The 27,331-nt window shown below is 38.7% G+C and overlaps 2 protein-coding genes across 5 annotated transcripts in view; one reads left to right on the top strand and one right to left on the bottom strand.

Moving 5' to 3' along the window:
- The window catches only part of LOC309720966 (protocadherin-15-like), a 223,742-nt gene that overhangs the window by 115,071 nt on the left and 81,340 nt on the right, over positions 1-27,331 (bottom strand). The window contains exons 3-4 of one of the 2 annotated variants that reach the window (XM_082558238.1): positions 17,789-17,803; positions 15,966-16,031 (exon numbers count right to left, since the gene is read on the bottom strand). In XM_082558238.1, coding sequence (XP_082414364.1) covers positions 15,966-16,031; positions 17,789-17,803 — 81 coding nt within the window. The remainder of the gene's footprint in view (positions 1-15,965; positions 16,032-17,788; positions 17,804-27,331) is intronic. The other variant, XM_082558239.1, reaches the window with a different exon arrangement.
- The window catches only part of LOC309720973 (uncharacterized protein), a 59,018-nt gene that overhangs the window by 14,577 nt on the left and 17,110 nt on the right, over positions 1-27,331 (top strand). The window contains exon 2 of one of the 3 annotated variants that reach the window (XM_082558260.1): positions 17,376-17,549. The exons of 1 other annotated variant lie outside the window; for it this stretch is intronic. The gene's annotated coding sequence lies outside the window, so the exon portion shown is untranslated. Of the gene's footprint in view, positions 1-17,375; positions 17,550-17,645; positions 17,668-27,331 lie in introns of those variants that run through there. One more of the 3 variants, XM_082558259.1, reaches the window with a different exon arrangement.

The following is a 27,331-nucleotide window of genomic DNA, read 5'->3' as shown; positions in this document are numbered from 1 at the left end:
AAAGCTGTGTCACTGCACCTGAGCCTAAAAGGTAGTCCGAATCTATTTTTCTGGTGTGCTGTAGGCTACTGTTATGTACTACATGTGCAAATATGTACCCATAACTTGTTTTTCAAAATATTAATAAAAGTGATGTCTCCAAACAGCCATCTCTTTCCTGACAATTCCCTTTGTGCATATTCTCTTACATATGATAAGTCAACATTGAAACACCTGCGGCTTTTGGTCAGGTGCGGCTAATGTATGTACAAAACAGGATTTTCCCCTGATTTTAGCTTGTGCGGCTAATATTCAGGTGCGCTTTGTAGTCCGGGAAATACGGTAATTCCTGATTGCAGTAATCAGGCCAAAATACTTGTTCAATCAAATATAATAAATGAATCCATAAACACACACACACACACACTTGTTTGACTGCATCAAGCACTGAAATTTACTGTGTGCCTACATCCCCTGATAACACTGCAGTGTAAAATATGGCTTGTGCACTGGTTACAGAATACACCTCACCTCTGCATGCTGGCTTGTTTGCAAATAATGGTCATAGAAAAAAGGTCGGGAAAACTGAATCTTTTGGGCCAGCTGCCAAATATGGCTACTGAATCCCATGCTGCACAGATTTGTCATTCTACTTTTTTGCAGTGATGCATTGCTACTTGTTAAAGACTCTTGGTTTTATTAAAACAAGTATTCCCAGCATCTTACAATTTGTTGGCACCACAATATTTTCTGTTTCCAGAACTTTCTGGGCTGCAAGAGAAGCGTGTTCACTTTCTATTAATTCCACTGTATTGAAATGAGCTGCAATTAAGTGCACTGACAGTTTAGCCCTTAATGAACAAAGCGGGTGAGTTTAGGAGTTAGACAGCTTCTATACTTTCAGTCTTATAACTTTCCTGTTTGATTAAGCTTATAGTTAAGGGTTGGGTCAGGTGATGTTGAATTACCCTTCATTTATGTTGCTGTAGGTTCAGGCTGCTGTCGGACTTCCTGTGATCCAGTGAGCATTTCTTTCCCATGCGCATTTTGCACTGCTGTTGCACTGATATGCTCCATTGCATGGCATTAACTTTTGTTTTCTCTCCCATATTCTGTGTTCTGTTCTCGCCTCTTTATGCTCTTCTACTTTCTTCTTGCTTGCTTGCCATCATCACCAGACCTTTAAGTAACAGGATTTCATTTGACTGTAACATTGAAGGGCTTTAATCAGTAATAATAAAATAAAATAATAAAAAATAACACTTCACTGTGATAAACTGCTAAAATAATTATTTGAACATAATAGTTTTTTTTTCTTTTCCTTTCATACATAAAATCAAACAGTATTACCCTAATGAATGACAGTAACTGACAGTTGCTAAATATTTCAATTAAAATGACATAAGTGTGAGTACAAATATAACTTGTCAATTTGTTTTAATAATCTTATGTCAAGTGCTGCAATTAGATATATAAATGAATAAATAAGCTGACTTTTGACAGCGCTGAGTATGCTACAGTCAGTCTCAACTGTTATAAAATTAGAAAAATACAACTGTTACAACAGCAGCAGCAGATGCCACAATGTAATTAAATTATAGTAATGAACTGACAAATGTGTGCATTCCTAATTAATTTAGAGTCTCACCCATATCTGCCAAATTGTTCAGATGATTTCCCTTGGTGTAATATTGCTATTCATTTTGAAACAAATGGGTCCAGCAAGAATTTTGACAGTACAATTTGCATAAATTCATGAATGTAAATGTTCTTTCTTGGAAATCATGGATATCACGTCTTCCAGAAAAGCTACTAAAGGGCCATTGATTTGATGAACTCACAGTTCAACCTAACAGGGGGTGCATTAGGGCACACAGCATTGGCATTGCAGAACCATGATGCCATATATAATAAGGTTAACAAGATCACATAAATATGCTGGATGATTGTTCCTCATCCATGTGGCTTGTATCCTGAGCTACTTACAATTACTTTCTTACAATGCATAGCAGGGGAGTCAACACTTACATCTGCTCCCTCAAAGCCCTATAAACAGGTCAGAGCCTGTAAACAAGAAACCTGTTGCCAGGAACTGCTGAGCAATGTCCATTTGCTTCCTTGGGTAATCAGGATTGGAATGTGAGACCAAGCTCTTTTCAAAAGAGAGTGGACGGCCTTGATATTTGACTCAGGCCCAATCAATGCTGAAATATCAGACAGCCTGGAATATATCTATGCTGCTATGGCGATCTATCAATGACATAAAGTCCAACATTTGAGTCAAAGGTGGGATGCTTAAGATGACATCCTCGTTGTTAAGAATGGAAAGTTTCATATGACTCTTTATGACTAATACAATACTTAAGATCAAAAGTGAAACACACAATGTTGCAGAGGTTTTAATTGTTTTCATTTTAAAGTTCAAAGTGTGCATTAAACTTATGATGTGAATGTGTGACTCACTTATTTATATATTATCTTAATCAGTTATGCATACTGTAGTGGGCTCAGTTAGTATCTCTACATTTGAAAAGCAGCCTCTCTGAAGCTCAGCGTTCAAGAACCAAGCTTTTTATCTGCAATGACATTCTGATTTACGGCCCGGAGCCGCTTCATTGATCATGAATGGAGGACTGACTTGATGCATTCCTTGAAATATGTCATATTATTGGAACTGCCATCACTTTAAAGCAATTCTATATCTAACTGTACATTGGCATGACATGAGAGATGGGGCAAGTGGATCTCTCAATTTTTTAAGCTTTGGGAAAGATTGATGCATATTCACCAACACAGCCAAAACTGTTATAGGACAGAAAAACAAGTTTTTTGATGCTGACAGCTACGTTTAACCCAGACACTGTTTCCTGTTCTCGTTAAATGACATCCAAACATATTTTTGAAATAACGGTCCTTAAAATTCCCGATTAACGTTCTAAGATAAACACACTAACAAAAGTGCTTCGTTACAACTATGCCCATTTATTCAACAGCTGAAGTGAAACATTTTAAAAAACACATTTTCTAAACCTAACAATGTGGTTTGGGTGTCAACAAACAATCACCCTAATACTCTGCAGTTTTATCACAGCTATTGCGAATTTGATTATTGCAAGGCCTTAATAAACAAGCCAATTAAAATGCTTTACAGAAAATAAAAACATTAGCAGTTTTATCCAATAAAACAAGTTTCTACACATTGTATTAGAAATACAAGAACCCTTTAGGCCAACTAAGAAAATGTTTAAAGATAAAATTTGGCTATTAGTCGCATGAAAGAAAACAATACATATGCAATCATTAATACAGCTTTAAGTATTCAGTTATATATATAAAAAACATGAGTTTGTTGTGTGCATGTTACCACAGTCATAATGTCTATACAACAATAATTTTAATAATAATGCATATCAACACAAGCCAATAATAATCATCATGTCTTCCAGTCAACCGGTTTCTCTCATCTTTTCTGATTTGCAACAAATAAAATGCAGAAAAGATGAAAAGAAAAGTCGACATCTTGTCGATAACAATGAGCAAGTTAATATTGCAAAACTTTGTCTATTTTTGACTCTACAGTCTCAACAGTTAAGTAGGTGAGACAGCTTTCTTTATTTTGGAGCAAATAACTTCTCAAGAACTCATAAAAACTTGATTTTTACCCTAACCCTAACCCGACTATAGGCACTCAATAATCCATATAATGATATTCTTAGATGCAGTGCTTTCTGTGTGAATTCAATTTTATGGCAAGTTATCCAACATAACAGAAGATGATGAAAGATACAAAAAAGATATACACAATGAAAATATATATATATATATATATTTACTAATAAACAAAAGTGAAAGGTTTGACCTTTTAGAAATGTGGGTTTTGTGGTACTGGCTTCTACAAAATTCAATCCATCCAGTGTTTGTTCAGATTTTTCTGAATCTCAGACTGGCTAAAGCATCGTTGTCATCCCTTGAACAAAAAGTTAGAAATCAATTCTCTTTAGGAATTAGAGCTGGCAGTGGTGTGATTTAGTAGAATAAAACCTAAGAGGTGTTTTTTTGTCAATCTGCCACCACAATGACCCAGCCAGCCTCCAGGTGGTGAAACAAGAGATGTTACTGGATGTGAGGAGTCTGACTAGGGTAGCCAGTTTAAGCGCACTGGATTGAGCAAGTGAGTCAAAGGCTAGCAGAGGGGCCTGGGTTCAAATCTGCCCTCAGGCCATTAAGTGCATGCCTTCTTCCTGGTCTTTCTCTTAGCTACCCTGTCGTCCTTCCATTGTCAAAAAGTAAATAAATCAATAATAAATAAAAGCTAAAAAAAAAAAGTCTGAATAATTAGAAAAGGCAAATTGCATAAAATGCTTTATCCAACAAGTAGGATTCTGGTCATCTTATATAAAAAAAAACAAAACAGATTAGCCTAAGTGGTCATCTTTCTATTGTTGCACAACACTGCACACTCTGCTTTTCAGATTGTATTGCTTGCTCCAAACATGAAACATGAATGGCCAATCATTTTAATGTCTGTTCAAACTGATGTGAGGATTAAACTAATCCTTGATCTCATTATATGTGTTTGAAAATGAATGACGAATCCTCTATATCTAATCAAAAGATGAATGTGAATTACCAGCTGACAAACACAAATATATCCAATAATACAGGCAGCACATATTTATGCTAAAGAGCATACTTAACTAAGTTTAAGGAGAAACAACCTATGCTAGTTCCCACACATATCTATAATATGTGTGGGATATAATGATATAATTCCACCAAAACCTTTGGATATTACTGTATATACAATGAATAACTAAAACCATGATTCCTTTTTGCTGATAATAAGCAAAACCATTCAAAAGAGTCAAGGCTGCTATTAACAGGGCTGAAGAACAATGCACCCACAGATACTTTCATTTGCTCCAAAAGCTCCCAAATCTTGTATTGCTCCAAGGACAAGCACTATGTTAATGCAGTGTTAAGTCATGAAGACGAAGAATTACAACGATATTTTTATTCTGACAATAACAAACGGTAAAGACAAACCAGTATGTAAACCAGCTCCCAGTTAAATCCTGGAGCCCAAGAGAAAAGCACAAACGGGCTGATGGTGTGCATGGACAATCGGTGCAGAGCCAACAGCAGGGACTAGTGAGTGCAGACTTTACCGATCATAATTTCTCAGGGGTACTGTTCCCATTGTTCCCAAATGACACATTCTGCTGACCCTGACTGTGTGATATTGGGTTTTTTTGTGCTGTATTGAGATGTGACAAAACAACAACAACAAACAAAAACAAAAAAAACATTATCATAACGCAACATCATTGGCCAGTTAGCTAAATATGTTATAGCTAAGACAATTCAAACGAATCAGCCACAAGCTATAAAAACACCCATGAATAAAAGCACACATTACAGATGAACTAGCAGGAGCTGACAGCACCCAGAGAGGAACAGAGAAATACCCAAATACAAGTGCTACACAGTTCAGGTTGGTCAGGAGTCACTGGAACATGGTTGGTTATAGCAGCTGAAGCTTTAGTTGAAACTTAAAACACATGTGTTCCAGTAACTGTTTCAGCAAAATATCATTTATATAATAACGAAATATTCCATGTATGTGGAATCAACCTGACATGTTTTCTGCATTTCCTTTCTGCAAATGATGCCATTAACAATGCTGGGTAACATTGTTAACGCTGCAGCTTTAAAAAAAAAAAAAAAAAAAAACACACACACAAAAAAAAACCACTTCTATTCTCCCGTGAGTTCTACATCTAAAAAGATAAAAGTAGGTTGAAAAGCTTATTTATATATGTAAACCGCCTGGACAGAATGTCTAAACAATTTTCACACTTATTTGTTGACCAGGTTTTTCTGTGGCGCTGCTTATGTAGAGGCCAAACTTTTATAGATTTAAGTTTCCAGGCTGCCTGTGTGCACAATACAGTGTGGAAAATAATCATTCTGCTCTATAGTCTCTTCATGTATAGGCTACTACTGTGGGATTCCCTTAGAGAGATGTGAATAATAAAAAAACCCCACATATTCCATGATGACACTATTAATCTAAGGTGACAATCCCATCATATTCTTGGGAAAACCAGCTGAATAATGTAGTGAGGGATGTATGCTAACATCAGCCAGCCTCGGGACTGATAAAACAGACTTTTTTTTTTCTGCTGCCTTAAAAAAAAAATGTAGTGAGAGAAAACAAAATTGTTTGGGTGAGTTAAGTATGGAACGTTTAATTAACATGTTGTGATTTTCCCTGATCGTGCATAAAGTAAACACATTATCTTAGATTAGGCAATTTGACTCAGGGATTATTTGCATCTCAGAGGCTGAGCATTTTTCATTGATATTTAAAACCCCAAAGAATTCAAGTATTTTCATGCAAATAATAACACAGTGCAGCACACAAAAAAATGAATGGCCTGCTTCTATGGTGTAATGAGGATAAGCACAAAGCGATTTACAACAAGAACAGATGTAATTATGCTGACCGTTTATCTCAACAATATACTGTAATTGGTGTCTTTATTTGCACATCAAACACTAAAACATGTACTCCACTTCTGAACAAAAAAATAAAAAATAGAATTATCACACACACTAGTCTAATTAGATGCAAGTAGACAGTGAGGTACAGGCTGTTGCAGGCCACTGTCAATCTGATTAACAAAGACTTTCGGTGCCTGGAAAGCAGAGAGTTTATAATAAATTGAACCAAATTAAAAACAGCTTGTTAGGCACAAAATATACAGAAATATATAAATGTATTACTGAGGTATTCATTGTGTCCTGCATGGAGTGTGTAAGTGAGGCTCACTGAATGCCCTCCCCTCCCCTCCTGTTTTGCTCTCTAATCCACAAGGAACAGGTGTTGTGCACTAATCCGGGCCTTTTAGCTACGCTCTAATTATATGTTGATGACCTAGCAATCATGACAACTGGCCGTGATCATAGAACTGAGACCAATCTTTGTTTGTGTCTGTGTATGTGCACACGTCTAACACAGAATGGGGAACATAGCCTTTATATTGAATCCTTAATCAAACATCTACAGAAAATCATTTTCAAAAATACATAAATGTTCACAGACTATAACGTTACTACAACAAGCTATATGCACTCATTTCACTAATGCCCACATGCATGTGAACAGAAGCCACCAGGACTCCTTTTGTTTGAGCAACAGATGTACAGATGTACAAAAATAAATTGGCCACTTAGGTGTCTCGGCCTTAGTTTGTCCAGATGTTTCCTCTTCTGTACCACCACCATGTTTGATTGACATGTTTGCTGTGACGTAAGGTTTACATCAGATATAACAGAGCTCAAAAAAATTCCGCTTTTGTCTCTTTAGTCCACAGAATATTTTCACAAAGGTTTTTTTGATCATCAAGATATTTTCTGGCAAATTTGAGATGAGTCCTCGAGACTCCCTTGATGAGTCGTCTTGTACTGTTGCTGTATTTTTCCTAGGAAGTTCACTGTGATTCACTGGACTCCCAAAGCCTGAGAATTGGACTTTCCAGACTGACTGACGTCAATAACTTTGCTTCTCACATGTACTTGAGTTGCTTTAGATCGTGGCATGATATATCCTTTGTTGAAATCTTTTATCTTTTACTGTTTCTCTGCACAGGTAGGTTTGGATAGCTTTGTCATCATTTAAAAACTGCATTTTCTATTTACTCAGTCACCTTTGTGTAATATTAAAATGTATTTGTATAAGACAAATATACAAAAGAGAAGACAGAAATCAGGAGGAAAATGCTTTTTTCTGCACCCTTGAATCTGGTGAATTTCAAAACTAAGAAAAGGTTAAATTCTTATCAGTCTTTTAGGTTTGAACTTCTCTGTTCTGAAATGTACTGCTAAGCCAGATGGTTTGCAGTCTTTAGCTATGTGTTCTACGGTAGGTTCTACTAGACTCAGGTAATATACTGTAAAATCTGTCAATAATCTCTCATCGCTTTGTGCCTGTTTTTCGTAGGTATAGAATGGATTTCACAGCAGTAGTATGGTAGTGCATATATTCCTTTATAATGAAAAAAGGTGGAATAACAAGTATTTGACTACATAAATGAGCCTTTATGCCCAACTAAGTGTGCGTGGAATATAAAATAAAACTGAAGTTGTTAAAGTCAGGAGAAAACTGATTTAATAAAAGCATGCTCTGCACAACAACAATCATAATGCTATTATGAAAAGCACATTATAATCTTATTTGTTTGCTTTTTTCATCGTATTTGTGAATTTAATGACAGCCCCTGCCAAAATATAGCACCATTCTGCATCTGAATAGCAGTAGTTTGATATATCTTCTTGTCACTTAAGTGATGAAACCATAAGTAACTCTTTTTTGTTTTCCATTTATTTCCACGTTGAAATGCAAGCATAACAATTATATTTCCAGAGTACTGATCTCAAAGGCAGCTCCAGCATTGCAGGGACAGTTTCAGTTCAGGGCAATAGTGGAACGCAGGATCTCATCTTTCTCTTGGGATCAATAAGTTACAAATTATACCTGTGCTATTTGTACAGGGTGGTACTGAAAGTCCCACACATCAATTTGCTCCCTTCCAGACAGCTACTATTGTTTGAGTCCAGTCACATTCAGGACTAAAAGGTGTTTGAAGATTCGTCTTAGTGAAGCAAAAGAAAGTGTTACATGCCTGGGGGTGTTTCACCAGACACCTACCCCACTGTTGGGCAAACCTTGGACGAATGTTACTGCCTTCCAGGTGCAATTAATTGAATAAAATTACTTTTTTTTTTTCAGCTACAACCAAATGTGGCTCAATTTTAATTGAAAAAACTGATCCCTAATCTGAAGTACACGTTTAATTCCCAGCCAGTGCAAGCATCTTTAGTCACTGTGTCATAAAAAGAAAAAGAAAAGAAATAAGTCGACATAAAGAAAGGGAAAGCCTTGAAACAGACCAACTATGCAACATGTTGATATAAAGGAATGAAGCAACTTGAGAGGATGATTGAACTAATGACAACCCTGGTGGAGACACACAGTCTGAGGGATTGAGTTCACTTTAAGGAGAGAAATTAATGAGTCCTTGGTGGCTGAGAAAAACACACACGTACGCTGGATCTCATTAATTGTTTAAACATAACACATTTAACACTTACTAAAAAATGCCTACAAGCCCTTTGAATACCAGATAACCAGAATACTCCTGGTATTTTACACACGTGGAAACCCTTCACCACTCAGCACTCACTGAAGTAGTCATCACGGATGAGCTGAGAGACCTTTAAAAAGACATTCAGCAATGACACATATTGTGTTTGCCATTTGTTCAGCTCTCTCAAATCTTTTAATTCCATGTCAAGGTTACGCTGTGCTAGTTATCGTGGGTCTTAAAACCCAACACACCAATGAAGCAGCGAGGGGAAGGACTTGACAACAAACCAGAGAAAACAGCTGAAGTGCTCCACAAGTTTTAAGTGACTCACTCATCTTCATACAGACTCTAGTGCTGTATTCACTCAATGTGATGCAAGTTCAGAGACAAGCGTGAAGAAGCGGAGGAAGGAACATTTTATGAATTGTCTTATTAAAATAACATGAACCTCATGAAACTAAAGAAAGTTAGTTATTCAGTTTGCATGGCATTATATATTATATTGTTAACAGTTTGTTAATAAGACGGCCTTGTCATAACAATAAGTGTAAGTCAAGGTATATCTCAGTGGCTACAAATTTAAGCTAGACCTCTCCCCAGGATTTGCAATACACTCACCACAATGCAAGCCCCTTGGCCCTCTGGGTCAGAACATAATATTTTTTTCTTTTAAATATAATTAGAGTAGAAATAAAGAGGTTAAAAAAAGTGTATCTATAACAACAAAAAGTGAAAGAAAACCAGGCAATTTTTTAGACTTAATAACATCTACATGTAGTTGATCAGCTAATATTAGTACTCTTTGTATTGAATAATTACAGTAGGTTAGCTCATTCAGCAACATATACAGACAAAATTAACCATAACTTGGTGTTTTCCCAGCAACATATGGTGTCTATCCCAATATACTAGGAAGTAAACGCCCCAGTCTCTCTCTCTCTCTTAACAGTATGGCAGCACAGAAGTAATAGTGCCAGATGCACCTGTGGAATTTCTCTGTCATTTAGTGTATCCTAACCCTCATCCTGTCAACTGGCTAATTCAGTTTGTTCCCAATTATGTCACCGTTTTAAATTTTGCCTTCATTGGTCCTATGCGGGCGGCACGGTGGTTAGCACTGTTGCCGCACAGCAAGAAGGTCCTGAGTTCAATTCCACCATCAGGCCGGGGTCTTTCTGTGTGGAGTTTGCATGTTCTCCCCGTGTCTGCGTGGGTTCCCTCCGGGTACTCCGGCTTCCTCCCACCGTCCAAAGACATACAGTTTGTGGGGATAGGTTAATTGGATAATCCAAATTGCCACTAGGTGTGAATGTGCGAGTGAATGTGAGTGTGAATGGTTGTCTGTCCCTGTGTTTTAGCCCTGCGACAGATTGGCGACCTGTCCAGGGTGCACCCCGCCTCTCGCCCTATGACAGCTGGGATTGGCTCCAGCACCCCCCGCGACCCTGAAAAGGATAAGCGGTAGTGAATGGATGGATGGTCCTATGCAAAAAATATTTTGGCGTCCCACGGGACGAAAAAAACAAAAATAAAACTAAAAATAAAAGGAAATATATATATGCAATTACTGTTTACCAAAACCTTTTGGGTCAAACATTAAATTATACAGTATCAATGAAAATAAGATAACAGTATCAATGACACTTCATTCATTCATGTTGAAGGGAAAAGCCTCTGTTATCATCTACATGGGCAAATTCCCAGACTGGAACATTAGAGACATCGCTGTTTTTACCTGAAAGAGTGGAGACATTTCCAGATTGTGCCACACATGAAACGGGAACTAGAGTTCCTACACCTCAAGCCCCAATCCAAGCAGCAATAACCCTCCTGGGAGTGAGGAAAACACTATCTGCTGATGTGACTGCCCAATGATCGGCCGGAAAATCTACTCCAAAAAGATGTTACCTTTGGTCCCGAAAACAAAGGTGGGAGGTAGAAACTGTTTGCTTCTCCTGTCACATTACAACATGCCGTGAGCATAGCACGTATAGTGCATATAGTGTGTCTGTAGCTTTTTGTTGCTTTTTGTTGTTTCAGGTAAAGGCAAGTCACATTGTCAGGCACAAGTCAGACTCATTCTTATTGGGTGCCAGTCTCCACCAGGGCTGCCCTTTGTCAAAGATTCTAGTCATAATATTTATGGACAGAATTTTTAGGTGCCGCCTAAAAATGTGACGATGTCAAATTTGAGGATCTCAGAATCTCATCTCTGCTTTTTGCAGCTTGTACTGGGATGGCGTCTGGAATAAGAATTAGCAACTCCAAGGTTGAGGCCATGGTTCTCAGCCAGGTCAGGTCGGGAACAAGTTGCTGCCCCAGGTGAAGGAGTATGTTGGGGTGCTGTTCATGAGTGAGGGAAGAATGGAGGTTAAAGACATATTGGAGCAGCGTCTGCTGTAATATGGACACTGTACGCTGTCTGTTGTGGTGAATACACAGCTGGACGTGAAAGTGAAGGTGTCTAGTTACAGGTCTAGCTTTGTACCTACTCTCTCCTATGACCACGAGCTGTGGGCAGTGACCAGAATAATAAGACTGAAGATACAAGCGGCAGAAATAAACTTCCTCCAAAATGTATTGGGCTCTCCTTCAGACAGCGTGAGGAGCATGGTCGTTCAGGAGTTCTGGGCATGTCCTGGAGGAGGCCCCAGGGATGACCCAGCACATGCTGGAGAGATTATATCTCTGCACTGGTTGATTTTGTGCTCATTTTAGCTATCTTAGAATGGGGTGAAATTCAATTCAATGAATTGAAGCACCAAATCACAACAACAGTTGCTTCAAGGCAGTTTATATTGCAAGGTAAAGAACCTGCGATATTACAGACGATTGCTGATTTCATCATAAAAATATGTTTAACTTGAAATTACTGAAAAATTAAGCGATGCCAAAAATCAAACACCAGTAAATAAGCTTTTAAGTAATAGCGTGGAGCATAGTTTATATATATAGGTATAGATTTTCTTTTGACAAAATATGCAAATTAACAATAACTTGCAATAAAAAATAAATAAAAATCTTTACATGACAACCAAATAAGTAACAACTTGAAGTATCTGTGGAGGATTTTTACTTTGATTGTGTTAGTGCCTGTCAGCACTGATCAAAATGCAACTACTTATCACAGTTCAGACTGGATCTACCTTAGCAGCACACTGCATTTCATTTTGCTAGATTGACTTCCCTTTATGAAAGCCCTTCAGTAACACTCATTTATGATTTCCTAAACTACGTAAACTGCTCGATAAACAGGGGGGTTAACGGGATATTCACACGCTTCAGGCAACAGTTGATACAAATCGCGAATTTACAGAGCCAAGTTCAGAGAGAGCATACTTATTTATGGATACTCCGATTCCTCGCTGCTGTTGCAGGAAGCTCTCTCTCTACTCGATTCTTTTCTCTCTCCACATATGCAGCTGCCCCTAAACAATGAGATAGAAATCTCTCCAATCTGATTAAATGCTTTTGGATTAAGCTCATGGGCTGAATAAGCAAAGGAGCCTATAGAAAACAAGCTTTGTCTTCCCAATTGTGATCGACTCATGGAGTGAGTGAGACTTTATGTGTCGCGCCTGGCACCTGTCAGTGGATCTGCAGAAGCAACAGCTCAGATAAATTAAACATGTTATGCTTAATTTGAGCAACTGTGCTGCTATCCGCTCCTGATTTCTCTCCTTTTTCTAAAATAAGAACCTCCAAGAACAAAAAGGAAAGAAAAAAAAAAAAAAAAGCAAACCAAAATGAAAAAGGACAAGAAAATGTACTTCTTTCACAACGTCCATACCAAGTACTATCCTCTTAGCTGAGTCAAATATAAATCTTCACAGACAATCAATAAATGAACAACTCCTGATACAGCGCTTTGACAGTTGCAAATGTTATTATGTTTCTGAGCAGCACACCTCCTCCACGGGGAACCGTATACTTTTTTTGGCTCTTCTGCCTCAGATCAAATTTGTTCTTCTGAGAAGGCAGGGGGAAGAGGATTATATATTTATTTGTTTGTCTATCTTTTCTGACCCTGACCAAACAAAGTCAGACAGAAGAGTGATTATGTTGTTTGCTTTCCCATTCACACACATGAATGAATGTAAAGGCAAATGCTCCGAAGAGATGGGATCTTATTATGTGCCATTTGTATGGTTTCTGTGTGACAGAAGAGAAGAAATGAAACACATTTAGATGGATAATTGCTTTGGTCAATAACGGCAGGTTTCCTGTTTTACATTCCATTATGGTGAGGATGGGCTCTGCCTGTTTCATCACAGAGAGATAAATAAAAGGATGGTGGAGCCAGAAGAGACCCATATCCCAGGTAAATGAGAGCTTTATGAGGAAGATTAGTGCAAATCCCTCACACAGTGCATAGGCACATGTGGGGCGAGAGAGGCTTTCGGATACAGGCTTGGCTACCTCCATCTCACAAATTCCCCCAGCAATCGATCAAAGCCCCAAATCACAGCTGCATACACACACACACACACACACACACACACACACACACACACACACACACACACACACAGGAAGGAGTAGGTGAGACACTATGACGGCCTGAATTGTTTTTTTATTGCACTGATGAATAGGTGACCTGATCTGACACAGAGACAGTCATTTGTACTCTCGGGATACAAATATTCACATAATGTGCATGCATTTATGAACATATGATTCCTCTCTGTAAGATACACAGGCAACAAAAAACAAACAAAAACAAAAACAGTGCCCAGAGTGCATACAGTGTACTCTGTAAGTGGAGCATCTGTGAAATTGTATTTTGACTGTATAAATAAGCTCTGGATGCCATCTGTACTGAGAGCTGCTCATTAAACTCTGTTAACCTGCAGTACTAATATCTGCAGGGAGAGATGAGTGAGACAAAGACACACCTGCTCCATTTAGGGAAAAGCATTTCTCATTCCCTCAGTGAACATATAGCACCTCCCAAGTAACAGTTATCACATGCAGGCACATATTTACATGTAAAGACATACTCATCATGAGCAAAATCCAGACGGCAAACACTCACAAAAAACAGAGACTGCTATAACGTAGAAACAGTTAACGGAGAGGCCAGAGAGAAGATGAAGGGAGAAAAGAAGGGGAGGAGCTGAACAGTTTCACCTGACCCACTCAAACGCTGCATGTCTGATCTATGGTTCAGTGATTTGTGTACTGCTGAAGCACAGCTATACAAAATACAACCTGTGCAGGGAGCAGACAACTCATTAATGGAGCCCCACATCACGTCTGTATGCCAAACACCATCTGTATTCATTCAGATGCACACACACAGGCATATTTCTGATTCACCCTGGGAGAACAGTAGCAAAGTACACATCGAAAACGCAGGGAACCGATCTTTAATTTAAAGCACAATAAAAATTATGACATCTTAGACATAACATCTCTTATAACCAACTATCAGTATCAAGTAGGGCTGCCACGATTAGTCGACTAGTCACGATTACGTCGACTATCAAAATCGTCGACGACTGATTTAATAGTCGACGAGTCGTTTGAAGCTTTGTAAGATCCCAAAAGCAGGAATAAGTAGCAGGATTTAAGAGTGTAATAACGGACTGAAACAGAAGATGGCAGCACTGCATGTACAAGGATGCCAGCTGCCGTTAAACCCCGAAGAAGAAGAAACTGTGTCCCAGAATTCATAGCGCGGCCCAGCGCAGTTGTCAACAATGGCGGCAGCTAGTTAGTTTTAATATTACTCTTATTATTCTTTCTGGGTCACAAAATAAACGTTTAACATATTTTCAGGCGAGAATGTAGCTGTGTAAACCTCAAATATCTGCTCAGTTTATCAAGACACCACATATTTTCAAAAGCGCTCCGACGTTTTCGGAGACGTCTCTGTTACCCACTAGCTCGATAGCTAGCCGGGGGCCATGAGAGCACCGGACTCCCGGCAGATCGTTTTCAAACCCACCGCCCTACTCAGGTTAAACATATACAAGTCACTTAGATAACTTAAAAATGTTATTGTTTGGCTTTTTTCAGTATTTTATTTGTTCCTGAGTAAATCGGCTGAGTTTATTAAACTCCACCGAAACAATCTGCACATTTCATTAAAATGTAATAAACTATCATCTTGTCTTTATTTTTAGTTAGCACAGACCTTAAACACTTAAAGCTGTAAGCTAATGATAGTTATATAAGAGCAGATGCTGCTGGTGCAATAAGCTGTACTTTTACGTTCAATGGATGATGATCTGATTAGTCGACTAATCGCAAAAATAATCGGTGACTAGTCGACTATCAAAATAATCGTTTGTGGCAGCCCTAGTATCAAGTGCCATCAACTGTGGCTGTAGCTCATGTGGTAGAGCAGGCCACCTACTAACTGGAAAGTTGGCAGTTCGATCCCAGTCTGCTCCAGTCTACGTGCCAAATGTCCTTGGGAAAGCTACTAACCCTGCGTATGAATGCGTGTGTGAATTTTAGATAGGAAGTGCTTGGGTCAATGTACAAGTTGTGTAAAGCACTGCTCAGCAGCAGTGCTCAGATTAAGTAGAAAAGCACTATATAAGAACCATTTACCATAAACTACAAGTCCACACTAGATGAAAAATTATATTATAATAAAAGCACTTTGGCATAGAAAATAGTGCTTGAGTGTATGACTGGCTGAATGAGGCTTATTTAGCTTGCGCTATATAAGTACCAATCTATGTATTCATGACAAAAAACACTCTGTACCAAATCCCAACAGTGCAATACACAACGTTTAAGTGCAGTAGCAATTACCATACATTGGAATACATTGTGACGTGGGAATACAGACAGAAACATAGGCGTGAAACTGGCACGTACCATTTGGGCTCTCCTCGTCAACAGTGACTATGGTTGCAGGGGGACCAGGCCGGGACAGCTTACACTCTGCGTATGCAAGAAAAAAAAATTAAAAACTATGTCTGCATATGATATTCATTTAATTCTGGTTACATCACCAGAATGACACAATGATAAAGAACAATAGTGAACACCTAAAGCAGAGATAGCAGTCTTACCAAACTGGGAATATAATCATTTCATATATACACTGCTCAAAAGAACAAACAAACAAAAAAACCATTCAAGGAACACTTAATCAGTTTAATTTACTTCATCATCACCAGTGTGTGAATGTGTGTATGAATGGGTGGATGACTGGATGTGTAAAGCGCTTTGGGGTCCTTAGGGACTAGTAAAGCGCTATACAAATACAGGCCATTTACCATCATCAACTCAATCAGTTAACTTAATCAGTTAAGTAGCAGAGGGGGTTGTTAATCAGTTTCAGCAGCTTTAGTGTTAATGGCATTAACAACAGGTGCACTAGAGGGGCAACAATGAGACAAACCCCAAAATGGGAATGGTTTTAAAGGGGGAGGCATTTTCCCCTCCTCATCTTTTAACTGTATTTTAACTAATTTTCAATTTGGCTAGGGTCAGTGTCACTACTGTTAGCATGAGGCAATACCTGGACCCTATAGAGGTTGCACAGGTAGTCCAACTCCAACAAGAGATTCTAAGAGACAGGAGAGGTGGACAGGCCCTAGAAGGTCCTTAACCCTTCTGCATGACCAGTATCTGCTCCTTTGCAGAGGATGAGCACTACAAAATTAGCACTCCAGCAGGCCACTGGTATGAATCTCTCTGAGGGCCTCACATCCTCTAGTGAGCGCTGTGCTCAAACCCTGCAGTTCTATGTAGAATAGGGGGACATGTTTAAGTTAATCCAATTAAATTTTGACAGAACACCATTTTTTTCACTTTGATTTTCGAGGTCTCTTTGAATTTAGCCCTGTGAGGTTGATCAGTTTCATGACAGCACACATTACCCAGTGCATATCAGTACAGATATCCAGCATGATTTGTTTTGCCTACTGTAATTTGATGTGTTTTCAAAGTGTTCCTTTAACTTTTTTTGAGCAGTGTATTATATTTTCAAATAATGTCTAAAGATTTAGATTTCATGAAGAAAAATAAATGCTGAAATTACAGTGGTATCATCACTCCTAGTGACAGCACTACATTTACATGTACAGTAGTCACAGTAGTAATCATAAATAAAGTGCTCATATATGGTATGTCACAGAATTATGCTAAAATTGCAAATTAATTGATAAAAAAAAAAAACCCTGACACTGTTCATATTTCGCAGCTGTAAGGAAATGAATGTCAACATTTTCTCTCAGTGTCACACAGATGCTGTCATGCTGATGTATCATTTTACAACAGGTGGCATCAATGACTGCTGCCACAGAACCATCAGCAGCAATGGACTGTGCGATAGTGACACCAGACAAGCAGGGTGGTGAAAGCATGTGGCAACATCATAAGCAGAGCACTGACGAGAATGGCTTCACAGATGGAGGTCACAGCAGCTAGATGGTACGAGCACATGGGACACAGGTAATGGCAGCTTGACAGACAACAGCAGATGGGGCAGCAGGAGAGGTGGAGACAGGAGAAAGGAAAACGTCTAGCCCAGATGAATAGGTGCTGCAAGGCAACGCTCTCCACAGCCAATGTAAGGAAAGTTCAGGATTAAATGTCATTCATAGAAGAGGTAGAGAGAAATGGCAAAAAGGGAGAATATGGGAATGTTAAAATACAAAAGGAAAACAGACAACAGATGATTGCCCTCTTACCCTCATAGTGCCAGTCTGAAGGAGTCAGAGGTTAGTGTAACCAGAGGGAAGCAGAGCAGAAGCATGAGAGGAAAACAAGCATGAAACTGTTAACAACTCTGATTTTAGGAAGAAATAGAAAAAAATATCATCATAAAATAGGAAGAGATATTAGAAAACAGGGCTGAAGAGAGGCAGTTTAATGGAATATAAACTCAAGAGACCTCTCAAAATTGTGGGTATTAGCAAACCCCACACAGTTTTTGGAGAAATGGCCAGTCGATCTATTCTTTCTGCCAGCAGCTGACTGTTTTGAGAAATGTTGTATGCAGGAAAAATGAAATCAAGTTAAAGTATAAATTCTGTGCTTGTGAAAGAGAAAAAGAAGGTCAGCAGAAGCCTTTTACTAGTTACTCAAAACATCTTTCTATCCTTCTTTTAAATGGCCTCCATCTTGTTATTCATTGAATCTGAAGCAGCTTGCTTTCAGGTGGTGTCGTCTGACATTACATGTAATCAGAGATGAAAATAATGACACCACATCAACAGTCAGCACTCTAATGTTTCACACCCACCTTCTGCTTGACTTCAGTTGTGCAACTATGCACCTGTTGCCAGGATAGTTTTCTTATTAAATATGCATACCCATGAGCCTTTACTAATGTCGTATTTGAAAGTGCACATTAATCAGTGATAAAAACCTGAATGTGATGTTGTTGCATTTTTAAACTGTAGATACACACAATAATTAGCAATTAAATAGCAATGAAAACCTGAGGCTAGAAGAGGGGATATTTTATGCAAATAACCGCATTTTCAGTTTCTTGTGCTCTCTAATCTAAATTTTATTAACGTTTTATCTGGGGCTAGAATTTGCATCCATGTAAAACATCTTTGCTTTGGTCCTTTACTGTCAAAGTGAAGATCTATTGTCAGTAAGAGACACTATGTTAAAAGGCATAGACTACATTTTCTAATCTAAAATTCCTCACAGTTATTAAACCATCCCGAAGTTGCACAGCTAATTCACGAGATGTACTGACGAGTAAATTTTAAAGTTCCATGAGTTTATAGCAATTAGGAAACCTGCACCTTTCGGCTGAAAAAATAGGATTTCCTTTAATAGCGACAAAATGAACAGAGCAACTGGGTCACACCACGCAATCTGAGACATAAACAACAAGCAACATCAAAATCAGTATGCAAATCTGCTCTGAGAGAATATACTCTGTGTGAAGTAGAAGTAGAAGAGTGTGACCGCGTGCATGCGTGTGTATGCATGTGTATGCATGTGTGTGCAAGCGTGCATAATAAAAGTTACTTGCACTCATTTTGAGAAGCTCTTTAAGGGATCATAGGCAGTCTGTTTTGTTAGTTTTGCATATGTGTGTTCGAGCAGTGTTTAGCCGGGTGCACGGCCGTGTGAGAGCGCGCATGTGTGTGTAGCTTTAAGTGGTAGTTGCGGCAGTGGGAGAGAAAAGATGTGAAGAGTCTGGTTTGAAGACAAAAGGCAGAACCAAGCAGAGATAAAGAATAGCACCTCCATTTGCAGTGATAACTTTCCTATGTTGCGATCAAAGCACAACCGTAATGCTGCACTCAAATGGATACGAATACAAACACACACAAACCCAAAGCAGCAAAGTGTGCTCACTGTCGTGTTCACTACAAAATGGAAATGATCCCAACTTCTTGCCACATTTACACCTTTTAGCAGCGGGTGATATTTTCTAATGACGCTTTACGTCAGGCTTTCCTCCCATCGAAAAATCCTCCCAGCAGAATGAAAGAATATAAAAGACATTTTCTGGCCAATTCACTTTACTGTGGCTCTTTGGATTTGTAAAAGAATATGCTAAAAGGCATCACCAAAAATCCCCAGTCTGTGCTTTCCTGCGGCATTCAAAATAATAATGCAGGGTAAAATGGGCAGACCATAACAAACACAAATATAGAAAATAAGTAAACACCATCAGAAAACTACTTATGCATTCATCTAACAATCTGACCTGCCCCCATCCTAAAAGTAGAATAGAAAAGATTTTTGTGTGTGTGTGTGTGTGTGTTTGTGTGTGCAGAAGGAAGTCTGTTTTACACTGCAAGGAAAGGGCAAGTTTTTATGCAATGCTATGGGGGAAAAAAACAATAGGATTGTATACAGGAGCGAAATGACGCTACACATATGTGACGTGTACAGCTATAGGGAAGAAAACAGATAAGGATCAAAGTGTAAATATTCTGCGAGCTGTGAATGTTGTCTTATGAAGACCATTCAAGCAATAAAAATAGGAAACAATTCAAAAGCAAAACAGAGCAGAAAAGTTGGAGCAAACGATACAGTTGATTGCAAAGCTGAAAAAGAGCGATAGGCAGCAGCATGAGATCTGATATCTGAAGTCAGTTAACGCTCTTAGGCAGTCTTTGTGTATTTTTAATCAGATTTAATAATAGAAAGCCTATGCACACACATTGAAAAGAGCTGTAGGCAACGGCCAATACAAATCGAAAGTGAATGAGGAAGTCAGTGATGTAGTGTCATACGTCAGTAGATGAAAGGACTGGTTTTTTTTTTTAGCTCCACTTCTGTTTATCAGCTTCACTTCTCTATGTACAGGTAAAGTAAAGAAAGTGGGATATTTGAGTCACACCATCAGGAATAGTTGTGAGAAAATTTCAAGAGAATGTCCAGTAACGATGTCATGCTGTATGCACAACCACACATGCTGGCATGGAAATTTCATGTGTAAAGATTGTGTGAAAACAGCATACTCCACTTCATTCACTTGATTTGTAAAGAAAGACTGAAAAGTGCTTTAAGCAGCACTGAATAATGCAATCAGAATCAGCTTAAGCTCCCGAGATGGACAAAGTGCAGACATATTTGTTCCCACCTCTCTTGCTGTGTTGAAAAATTTTATGTACAAAAGGCATAATGGCCTACGCTGAAGCTACGCCAAGAGACACAAAGTATTCATTTTGTTTCTAAAGTTAATTCACAGATTTACTGATATGATGATTTACATCTATTTTGAATATAATAAGTATTCACTGGCAATTCAGCAGACCAACAGTCAAAAACAGGATTAGGTAGGTTTGGCTGGTTGACATACCGATGTAGTACTGCAAATGTTTATTTCGATGAAAGAACTGTACATTTTAATTTGTGTTATTGCTCTCATCATCATTTTTTATTAACAGGTAACAGTAAGAGGTTATATCAGTAAATCTAACAAGAAAAAAAATCATGACTCAAAAATCTGCTTTCCAAATGAAATGATTATTGGGTGGCTATGGAGTTTTAAGATTCATAAAGATGAGACAAATGCAGCAAACAGCATTCAATCACTGAAGGAAACTGGGGCACTGTACACTTCGGAAGTGTAATCCACAGACAATCAAAATCTTCTAATTTTGACCTTGGGGTAATTTGCTCTCACCTAAAGAGATCTTCTCACTAATCAACCTAACAATGTTGACTCAAAGCCGTAAAACGTCAATTACGAAATGATTACTGCTCGTCTTAAAGAAAGTCAGTTGGAAAAAAATGATTGCAAGCAAGCCTCAATCAACTTGCAAAATGCTTGAAATTGAACAAAAAAGTCCTTTCCCAGCTAGAAGATAACATTTAACAAAGGAGCAGAGAGTTGAGAATTCTTCAGACAATGTAAATGAAAACATTAAGTGCTTTGAGCCTGACATTTTTGTATTTTAAAACCAGGACCACCAGCACTTTAAATCACCTAGATTTTAATGCCATCCTGCAACAGCAGCAGTGAGAGCAAAGAAGTCATTTTTTAAATAACTATTTTTTGTAAGCTTTGACAGAAATCAATGTTCAACATTAGGTTTTAGAGATTTTAGTTTTACAATTGTTTTATATTGTTTTGATTACATATCATAAAGGTCACAGCAACACTACTACTGTAAAAGAAGAATGTTATGGAAAAGTTAAAAGTGGATGTAATTTTTGGACAGGGCACCAATTTGTCAAGGGACAACCATCCGTGTTTAAATCCACACCTATAGTTAATTTAGAATCACCACTAAGATTGGTGGTAGACCGGGGGAGAACCGCATAGTCATGGGGAAAACATGCAGACTCTAACCAGAAAGGCCTCTGACTGGATTTGAACTCAGGACCTTCTTGCTGTGAGGCGACAGCGCTCACCACTGCACCACCCTGCTAATTTTTTTTGTTAAGTAGAAGAGTTCAAGTTTGTCTTCTCATCCACATCTGCCTCCTCTACACTGGACTTGCAGCCTCTCTCTCATTGAGTGTCCACACTGGCCCGCCCCAGTTTGCAGCCACATTTCACTCTTTATTTGCTTGGATTAGTACACTACACTGGGCTCTCCACTCAGTTCAGCTATGGTTCCCCCGCTAGCAACCTGCCTGGTTCTCCACTCGACCTGTCACACACTCTGCCCTGCTCTTCACTGTCACAACATCCCATCAGCGACCCCTTCAGCCCTGCAGTAATTATTTAAATCTAACTACAATCCCCGATATATTCACTTATCAGCTCTGGCTTATGCAGTCTTTAAACCAAGATGTGTGTAAACAATATCTGTTACTAGGCAACCAGGTATGCTGCAAATGCTGAGCATAGTATTTTATACAGATTTCAATAAGGGTCATAAAAGACTCCAAAAAGACAGTTACAGATATAAGTGGTAACCCCCCCACTACCCAAAATTCACTATATGATAAATAAAGCCATGCTATGAAAAGTCATGAAATATAAGATTATAGGTTTTATCTGAACAAACACCATCCGCTTAACTTTTCAGGATTTTTAAATAGTCATAATGGTTAAATAAATCAAAGTTAAAATTCGTGATGGCACACTGGATTATTTAGGGCTTGTTAAGGGAATGTCTGCACTCCTCGTACTACAAGTAGATAATACTAGACATAGTATATACGTAGTATGTTTTTCTCCTGTACACATTTCTTTCAATGTTATTTTAATAATCAGACGGTCTTCTGACAATCTTTTAAGCAATTCAAGCCTTTTTAAGGCAGCTTACTACATTGCTGGAGCACCATATCTATAATGATATGAATTTTGCTCACTGACATATAGTTTCAGAAGGCATTTTTTACCTGCCACCCCTCCAACAGCCTGTGCTTTCCCGTGGCTTCATCTCCAAATACAGCTTTTTAGCAAACAATAAATCAAACTGCTGCTCCAAGGGAGTGGATATCTCAGAAAACAGACTTTAAAGGACAACTAACCTAACAAGCATGTGGTCCAGGAGGGCCGTGCTGTCTCAATCAATACCGTAGACATTTGTAACAAACATACAAAGGATAAGAAGTATCTTATTTAAATAACTAAGAAATGCAAATGGTTTCACAAACTGGAGTGAACTGTATTTGCCCTCTCTAGATGTTGGCACTCATTAAAAACTGTCAAAATAAGCATGGGATCAAAAAAAAAGGGACGGGGGGAGGGGGGGTGGGGGTGAATGAGAAAGGGCAAAAGCAAAAGAGAGGAAAGTTGGAACTCATCTCTCATCCTGTAGATGGATGGCAAACAGCCAACTCAACACAAAGCTTCTCTTATCATAAAATGACTTGTACCATATGTCCGTACATAATCATGAACGCTTCCCCACTTTCATATAAATATCAGGCTCTGTGTGATAAGAAAATGTCTAACACAGCCTATGGAAAGTTATTCTAACAGGAAAATCTTGATGACATAATTTCTTGTATTTTCCATATTTTTTTTCCCCCCCTCATCTTTCAGACACAACACCAGTAGGCTCTCTGAGGGAGGAATGTCGGCTGATCTCCGGTTTGACCAAAATCCATTTAGAAAAACTTCAAGGTTGGAGGTTAGAGTCATGACTAATCCCTGGGGTGGCAGAGAGCCCAGGGCAGGGATGAGTAGAGACAGAGCAAACATGGACACGGTTTTAATTTCCCAGTTGGATTGGCGGAGTTTATTTTGCACAGATCCATGTCCAGTGGGGAATTCTGAAACAGGTCCAGTTGGGCTTCGAAAAAGATGGTCAGAGGGCAGAGGGTAGCTATCCAGTTCCTTACATGTCTGCCAGGAAATGGCTGCATATGCAGATGAGAATTCTGTGTTATATCTTAAAGGGTTAAGGACAGTTGTCCACAAAGGCTCGCTATCAAAGCCTAAATTGGCTCTTGATGCTAAACGGTAATCTATAAGATCAATTAATATTTTACGATCAATGCCTTGATTCGAATTATGTGCTGTTATATTTGTTAATAGTCAAATAGTCAAAAAGCCCTGAGTTTAGAACCAACATTTAGCTTTAAAAACACACATCAGTTGTAACAAGATAAAGCTTTACACCACTGCACAATGCACTGTTTTCAGGTAGATATGCTTCATTTTACATACAGAAAATTCTGACTTGCCATCTGCTCTTCAGTGCAGTTTTTAATGAGCAAACACCATCAGTGGGAAACTGATTTCAGATGTATTCACTAATGCTCTTAGCATGGTTGTCTTGCTTTTTCACGCATATATACTCCAGTTCAACAAGTCTTTACAGAGAAGCTCAACATATTTTTCATGCTGTTTTTATTATAACTACGTGGTGTCATTTAGAGCAACTGCAGACTTTTATTTCCTGAAGCTTCTTTTTTCTAATCATGCATTATGCAAACGAATGGGGTGTAGTTATAGTTCGGGCAGTGTCTCTGTGCGAATTTGGCACAGCAGTGCATCCCAGATTGCATTTCACACCAACCAACAGCAGCGGCAGAAAATAAAACTAACAGTTCTAAAGATTTATTTCCCAGACATTTATTTATGTGTTTACTCATGTAATTAATATTTATTCATGTATTTAAGGATTACAAAACAACAGTTGAGAATCTGTGAATCCAGGGAATCCTGTGTGCTCCATATACATTTATCCATTCACTATCCGGTTGTTCAGTGATGACGCAACGAATCCTACTTCCGGGCCTAAAGTAGTCTGCGTTTAATATGGCGTTTGTGTTGTTGACATGCTTAATGTTATGTATTTTCTTCTATTTGATCTCAAAAAGCTCCTAAAACAGTCAGTGATCACTGTTGACCTCCCTCGGCTTTTATTACCGCTAATCATTTATTTAAGCTCAGTTTTTAAAACCTTAGGATGTAGCTACAGCCCAGCCTATGCAGCAGTATATGAATGACTAACCTCGTATTATGGATGGATTATCTCAGTTGTTCTCCTGGCTGAAGTTTGGTCCTTTTACAGCATCCTGCCATGCGAATACATTTGTTCCTGACCACCGAGAACACTCACGTTAACTTTTATCGAGTGGAAAAAAAAGTTAGCTTGTTTATATTATGCTAACATAGCTGTGTCGCTAGCGGTCACGTAGCACATCATTATATACCAGCTAGCCAAACTTCAGTAACCCTACAAACGTCACTGCTGTTTAGTTTTCTGTCTTCATTTATGTTGGAAGTGATAACAGAGCTGTACGTTTTAATTTGTTTCCAAAACCCCGCAGTCAGGACATGCTATATTGTATTTAGATAGAAGCTAGCGAGCTAACTCCCTGCTAACTTCTAACTCCGTTAAATGTCATAAATTCCGTTTTCATGGATGCCTGGATGTTAAACTCAATTGTTACACCTGGTAGAGCAGAACGCTGATCATTTTATTAAAGATGAAAGACTTTAGACAGTTTTTCAACTCTCAGTAATGCCATAGTGATCGTTTGATATATGGACCTGCAGCGGAGTTTAGGTCCAGACACGGCTAGTGACGTCAGACTGAACAATCGGATTGTCATACATGAGAGGGGGGGAAGGGGACACATACACACACGCACACACACACACAGCTAAGTTTATAGTATGTTGAGACAGACTGTGCTATTTGCATTGTTCCCATTCTGGTTCAATCATTGTCAATCTCAATTTCAGTCTCTTTTTTTCCTTAAAAATCATTAGTGGTGTGTCTCTGTGGGTCTCTCTGTTTAATTAATTTGATGTTCTAACTTTAAACGATCACATGTGGAAAGAATGACTATGTGGTAAAAAAAAAAAAATTGACTGTAGTAGTTATTGTAAATGTGAAGATGAAACTCAGAAACTGAAATGAATTCCTGCAGCATCATCAAATTCATTAGTGGCTTACAATGTAAGAGAGAAGGGGATTACTTTACTGATGTGTAATCCCTTTCAGAGACTTCCTCCCCTACTCTTCTTTAGTTTCTCCCCCACCCCCTTGCTGCCCCTCTGTGTCTGTGTGAGGTTAACCACACAGACAGCACGGTAAAGGTTGCAATCACGCTCCCAGTGAACAGTTCACCAGACACACGTGTTCACATACTGAGCTTTAGGATGAGCCTGTCCTGGGCAGCGCAGGAGCCATCTTAACAAGAGGGCCCCCACTCCCCCCCAATCACGCTTCTTGTCCTACCCGGAGCCTGATTACAACCTACTGGCAAGCAGATTATAACCCCTCCCCCCCGTTCAGTCCAACGCTTCCCCATTCCACAATCCTCTGCCGCAGCCAGTCACAGTCTGCACATCTGGGTCCTAATCAGACAATTCCAAAAATAGACAAACAATTGTGGGTCAAAATGGATGTGCAGATGGGAAGAGAAGGAAAGAGAGGCTAACAGGCATAAAGATGCAAACTGTAGGAGTGAAGAATGTAGGCTGATGTCACATAGCACATATTAAGTAGCCCAAACTTCACCACACATATTCTGACATGGTACTCAACATCTGGATTTAGTGACAGAGGGATTTGTTTGTATGACTGGACAGTCTGGCCACTGTGGTAGGACTAAAGTTTGACCTTTCATTATCATTAACCTGCTGCAAGGGAACAATTGACATACATGAGGAGCACTGCATGGTTTACCTGCATATAAATAGTGAAGAGATTTTCTGCCAGGAGAAAACATTGAACCAAAAGCACGGCAAAGTGAGAGCCTGATGCTGCAAGGTAAGGAGGAGAACATGAAGGGATGGTACATGGGAGAGAGGATTATTAATTAAAAATGAAAACAGCAAATCTGTTAAGGACAGGAATTAAGGGACAGAATACAGAGGGAAAAAACAAAACAGAAATTCAGTTCTCCATTAACTGAAACTAAAAGGCAATTACTGATTTGGCAGAGTTTGAAATTATTAGCACAACAGTTATTTTTTTCCACAGAGAATGAGCTATAAGTTAATTAGAGGAAAATGACACAATAACAAATAAGTTAATGTTTTTTGTTGTTGAATAAACTGTATACTTTAACAGGTCCCTGCATGAATGCATTCATTAAATCAATTAATTCATTAGAGAAGAAAAGCATTTTTTTAAAGCCAGACTTATTTTCTCTCACAAAGTCCTCATTCATATTACTTAAAAGACTAAGTATTATAATATCTCTTTGCTTGAAAGCCAGTGTGGCATCCACAGGAAGTGCACACATCTCCTTACAGCTTGATGCCATTAAAAAAAAAAGCTCTGGTTGCTGTTTTCATTTGATAGAGAACAAACACACTGACAGAGTCAAATACCAAGGGCGCCTTGAGGTGGGCAGAGTAAGAAGATTTATGAGTGAGAAGATGAGAG

The sequence above is a fragment of the Aulonocara stuartgranti genome, assembly GCF_965226115.1.
Source record: "Aulonocara stuartgranti genome assembly, chromosome: 13".
Classification (NCBI taxonomy): domain Eukaryota; kingdom Metazoa; phylum Chordata; class Actinopteri; order Cichliformes; family Cichlidae; genus Aulonocara; species Aulonocara stuartgranti.
Note: the sequence above shows the minus strand (reverse complement) of the source record. Positions and strands in the feature narration are given on the sequence as shown.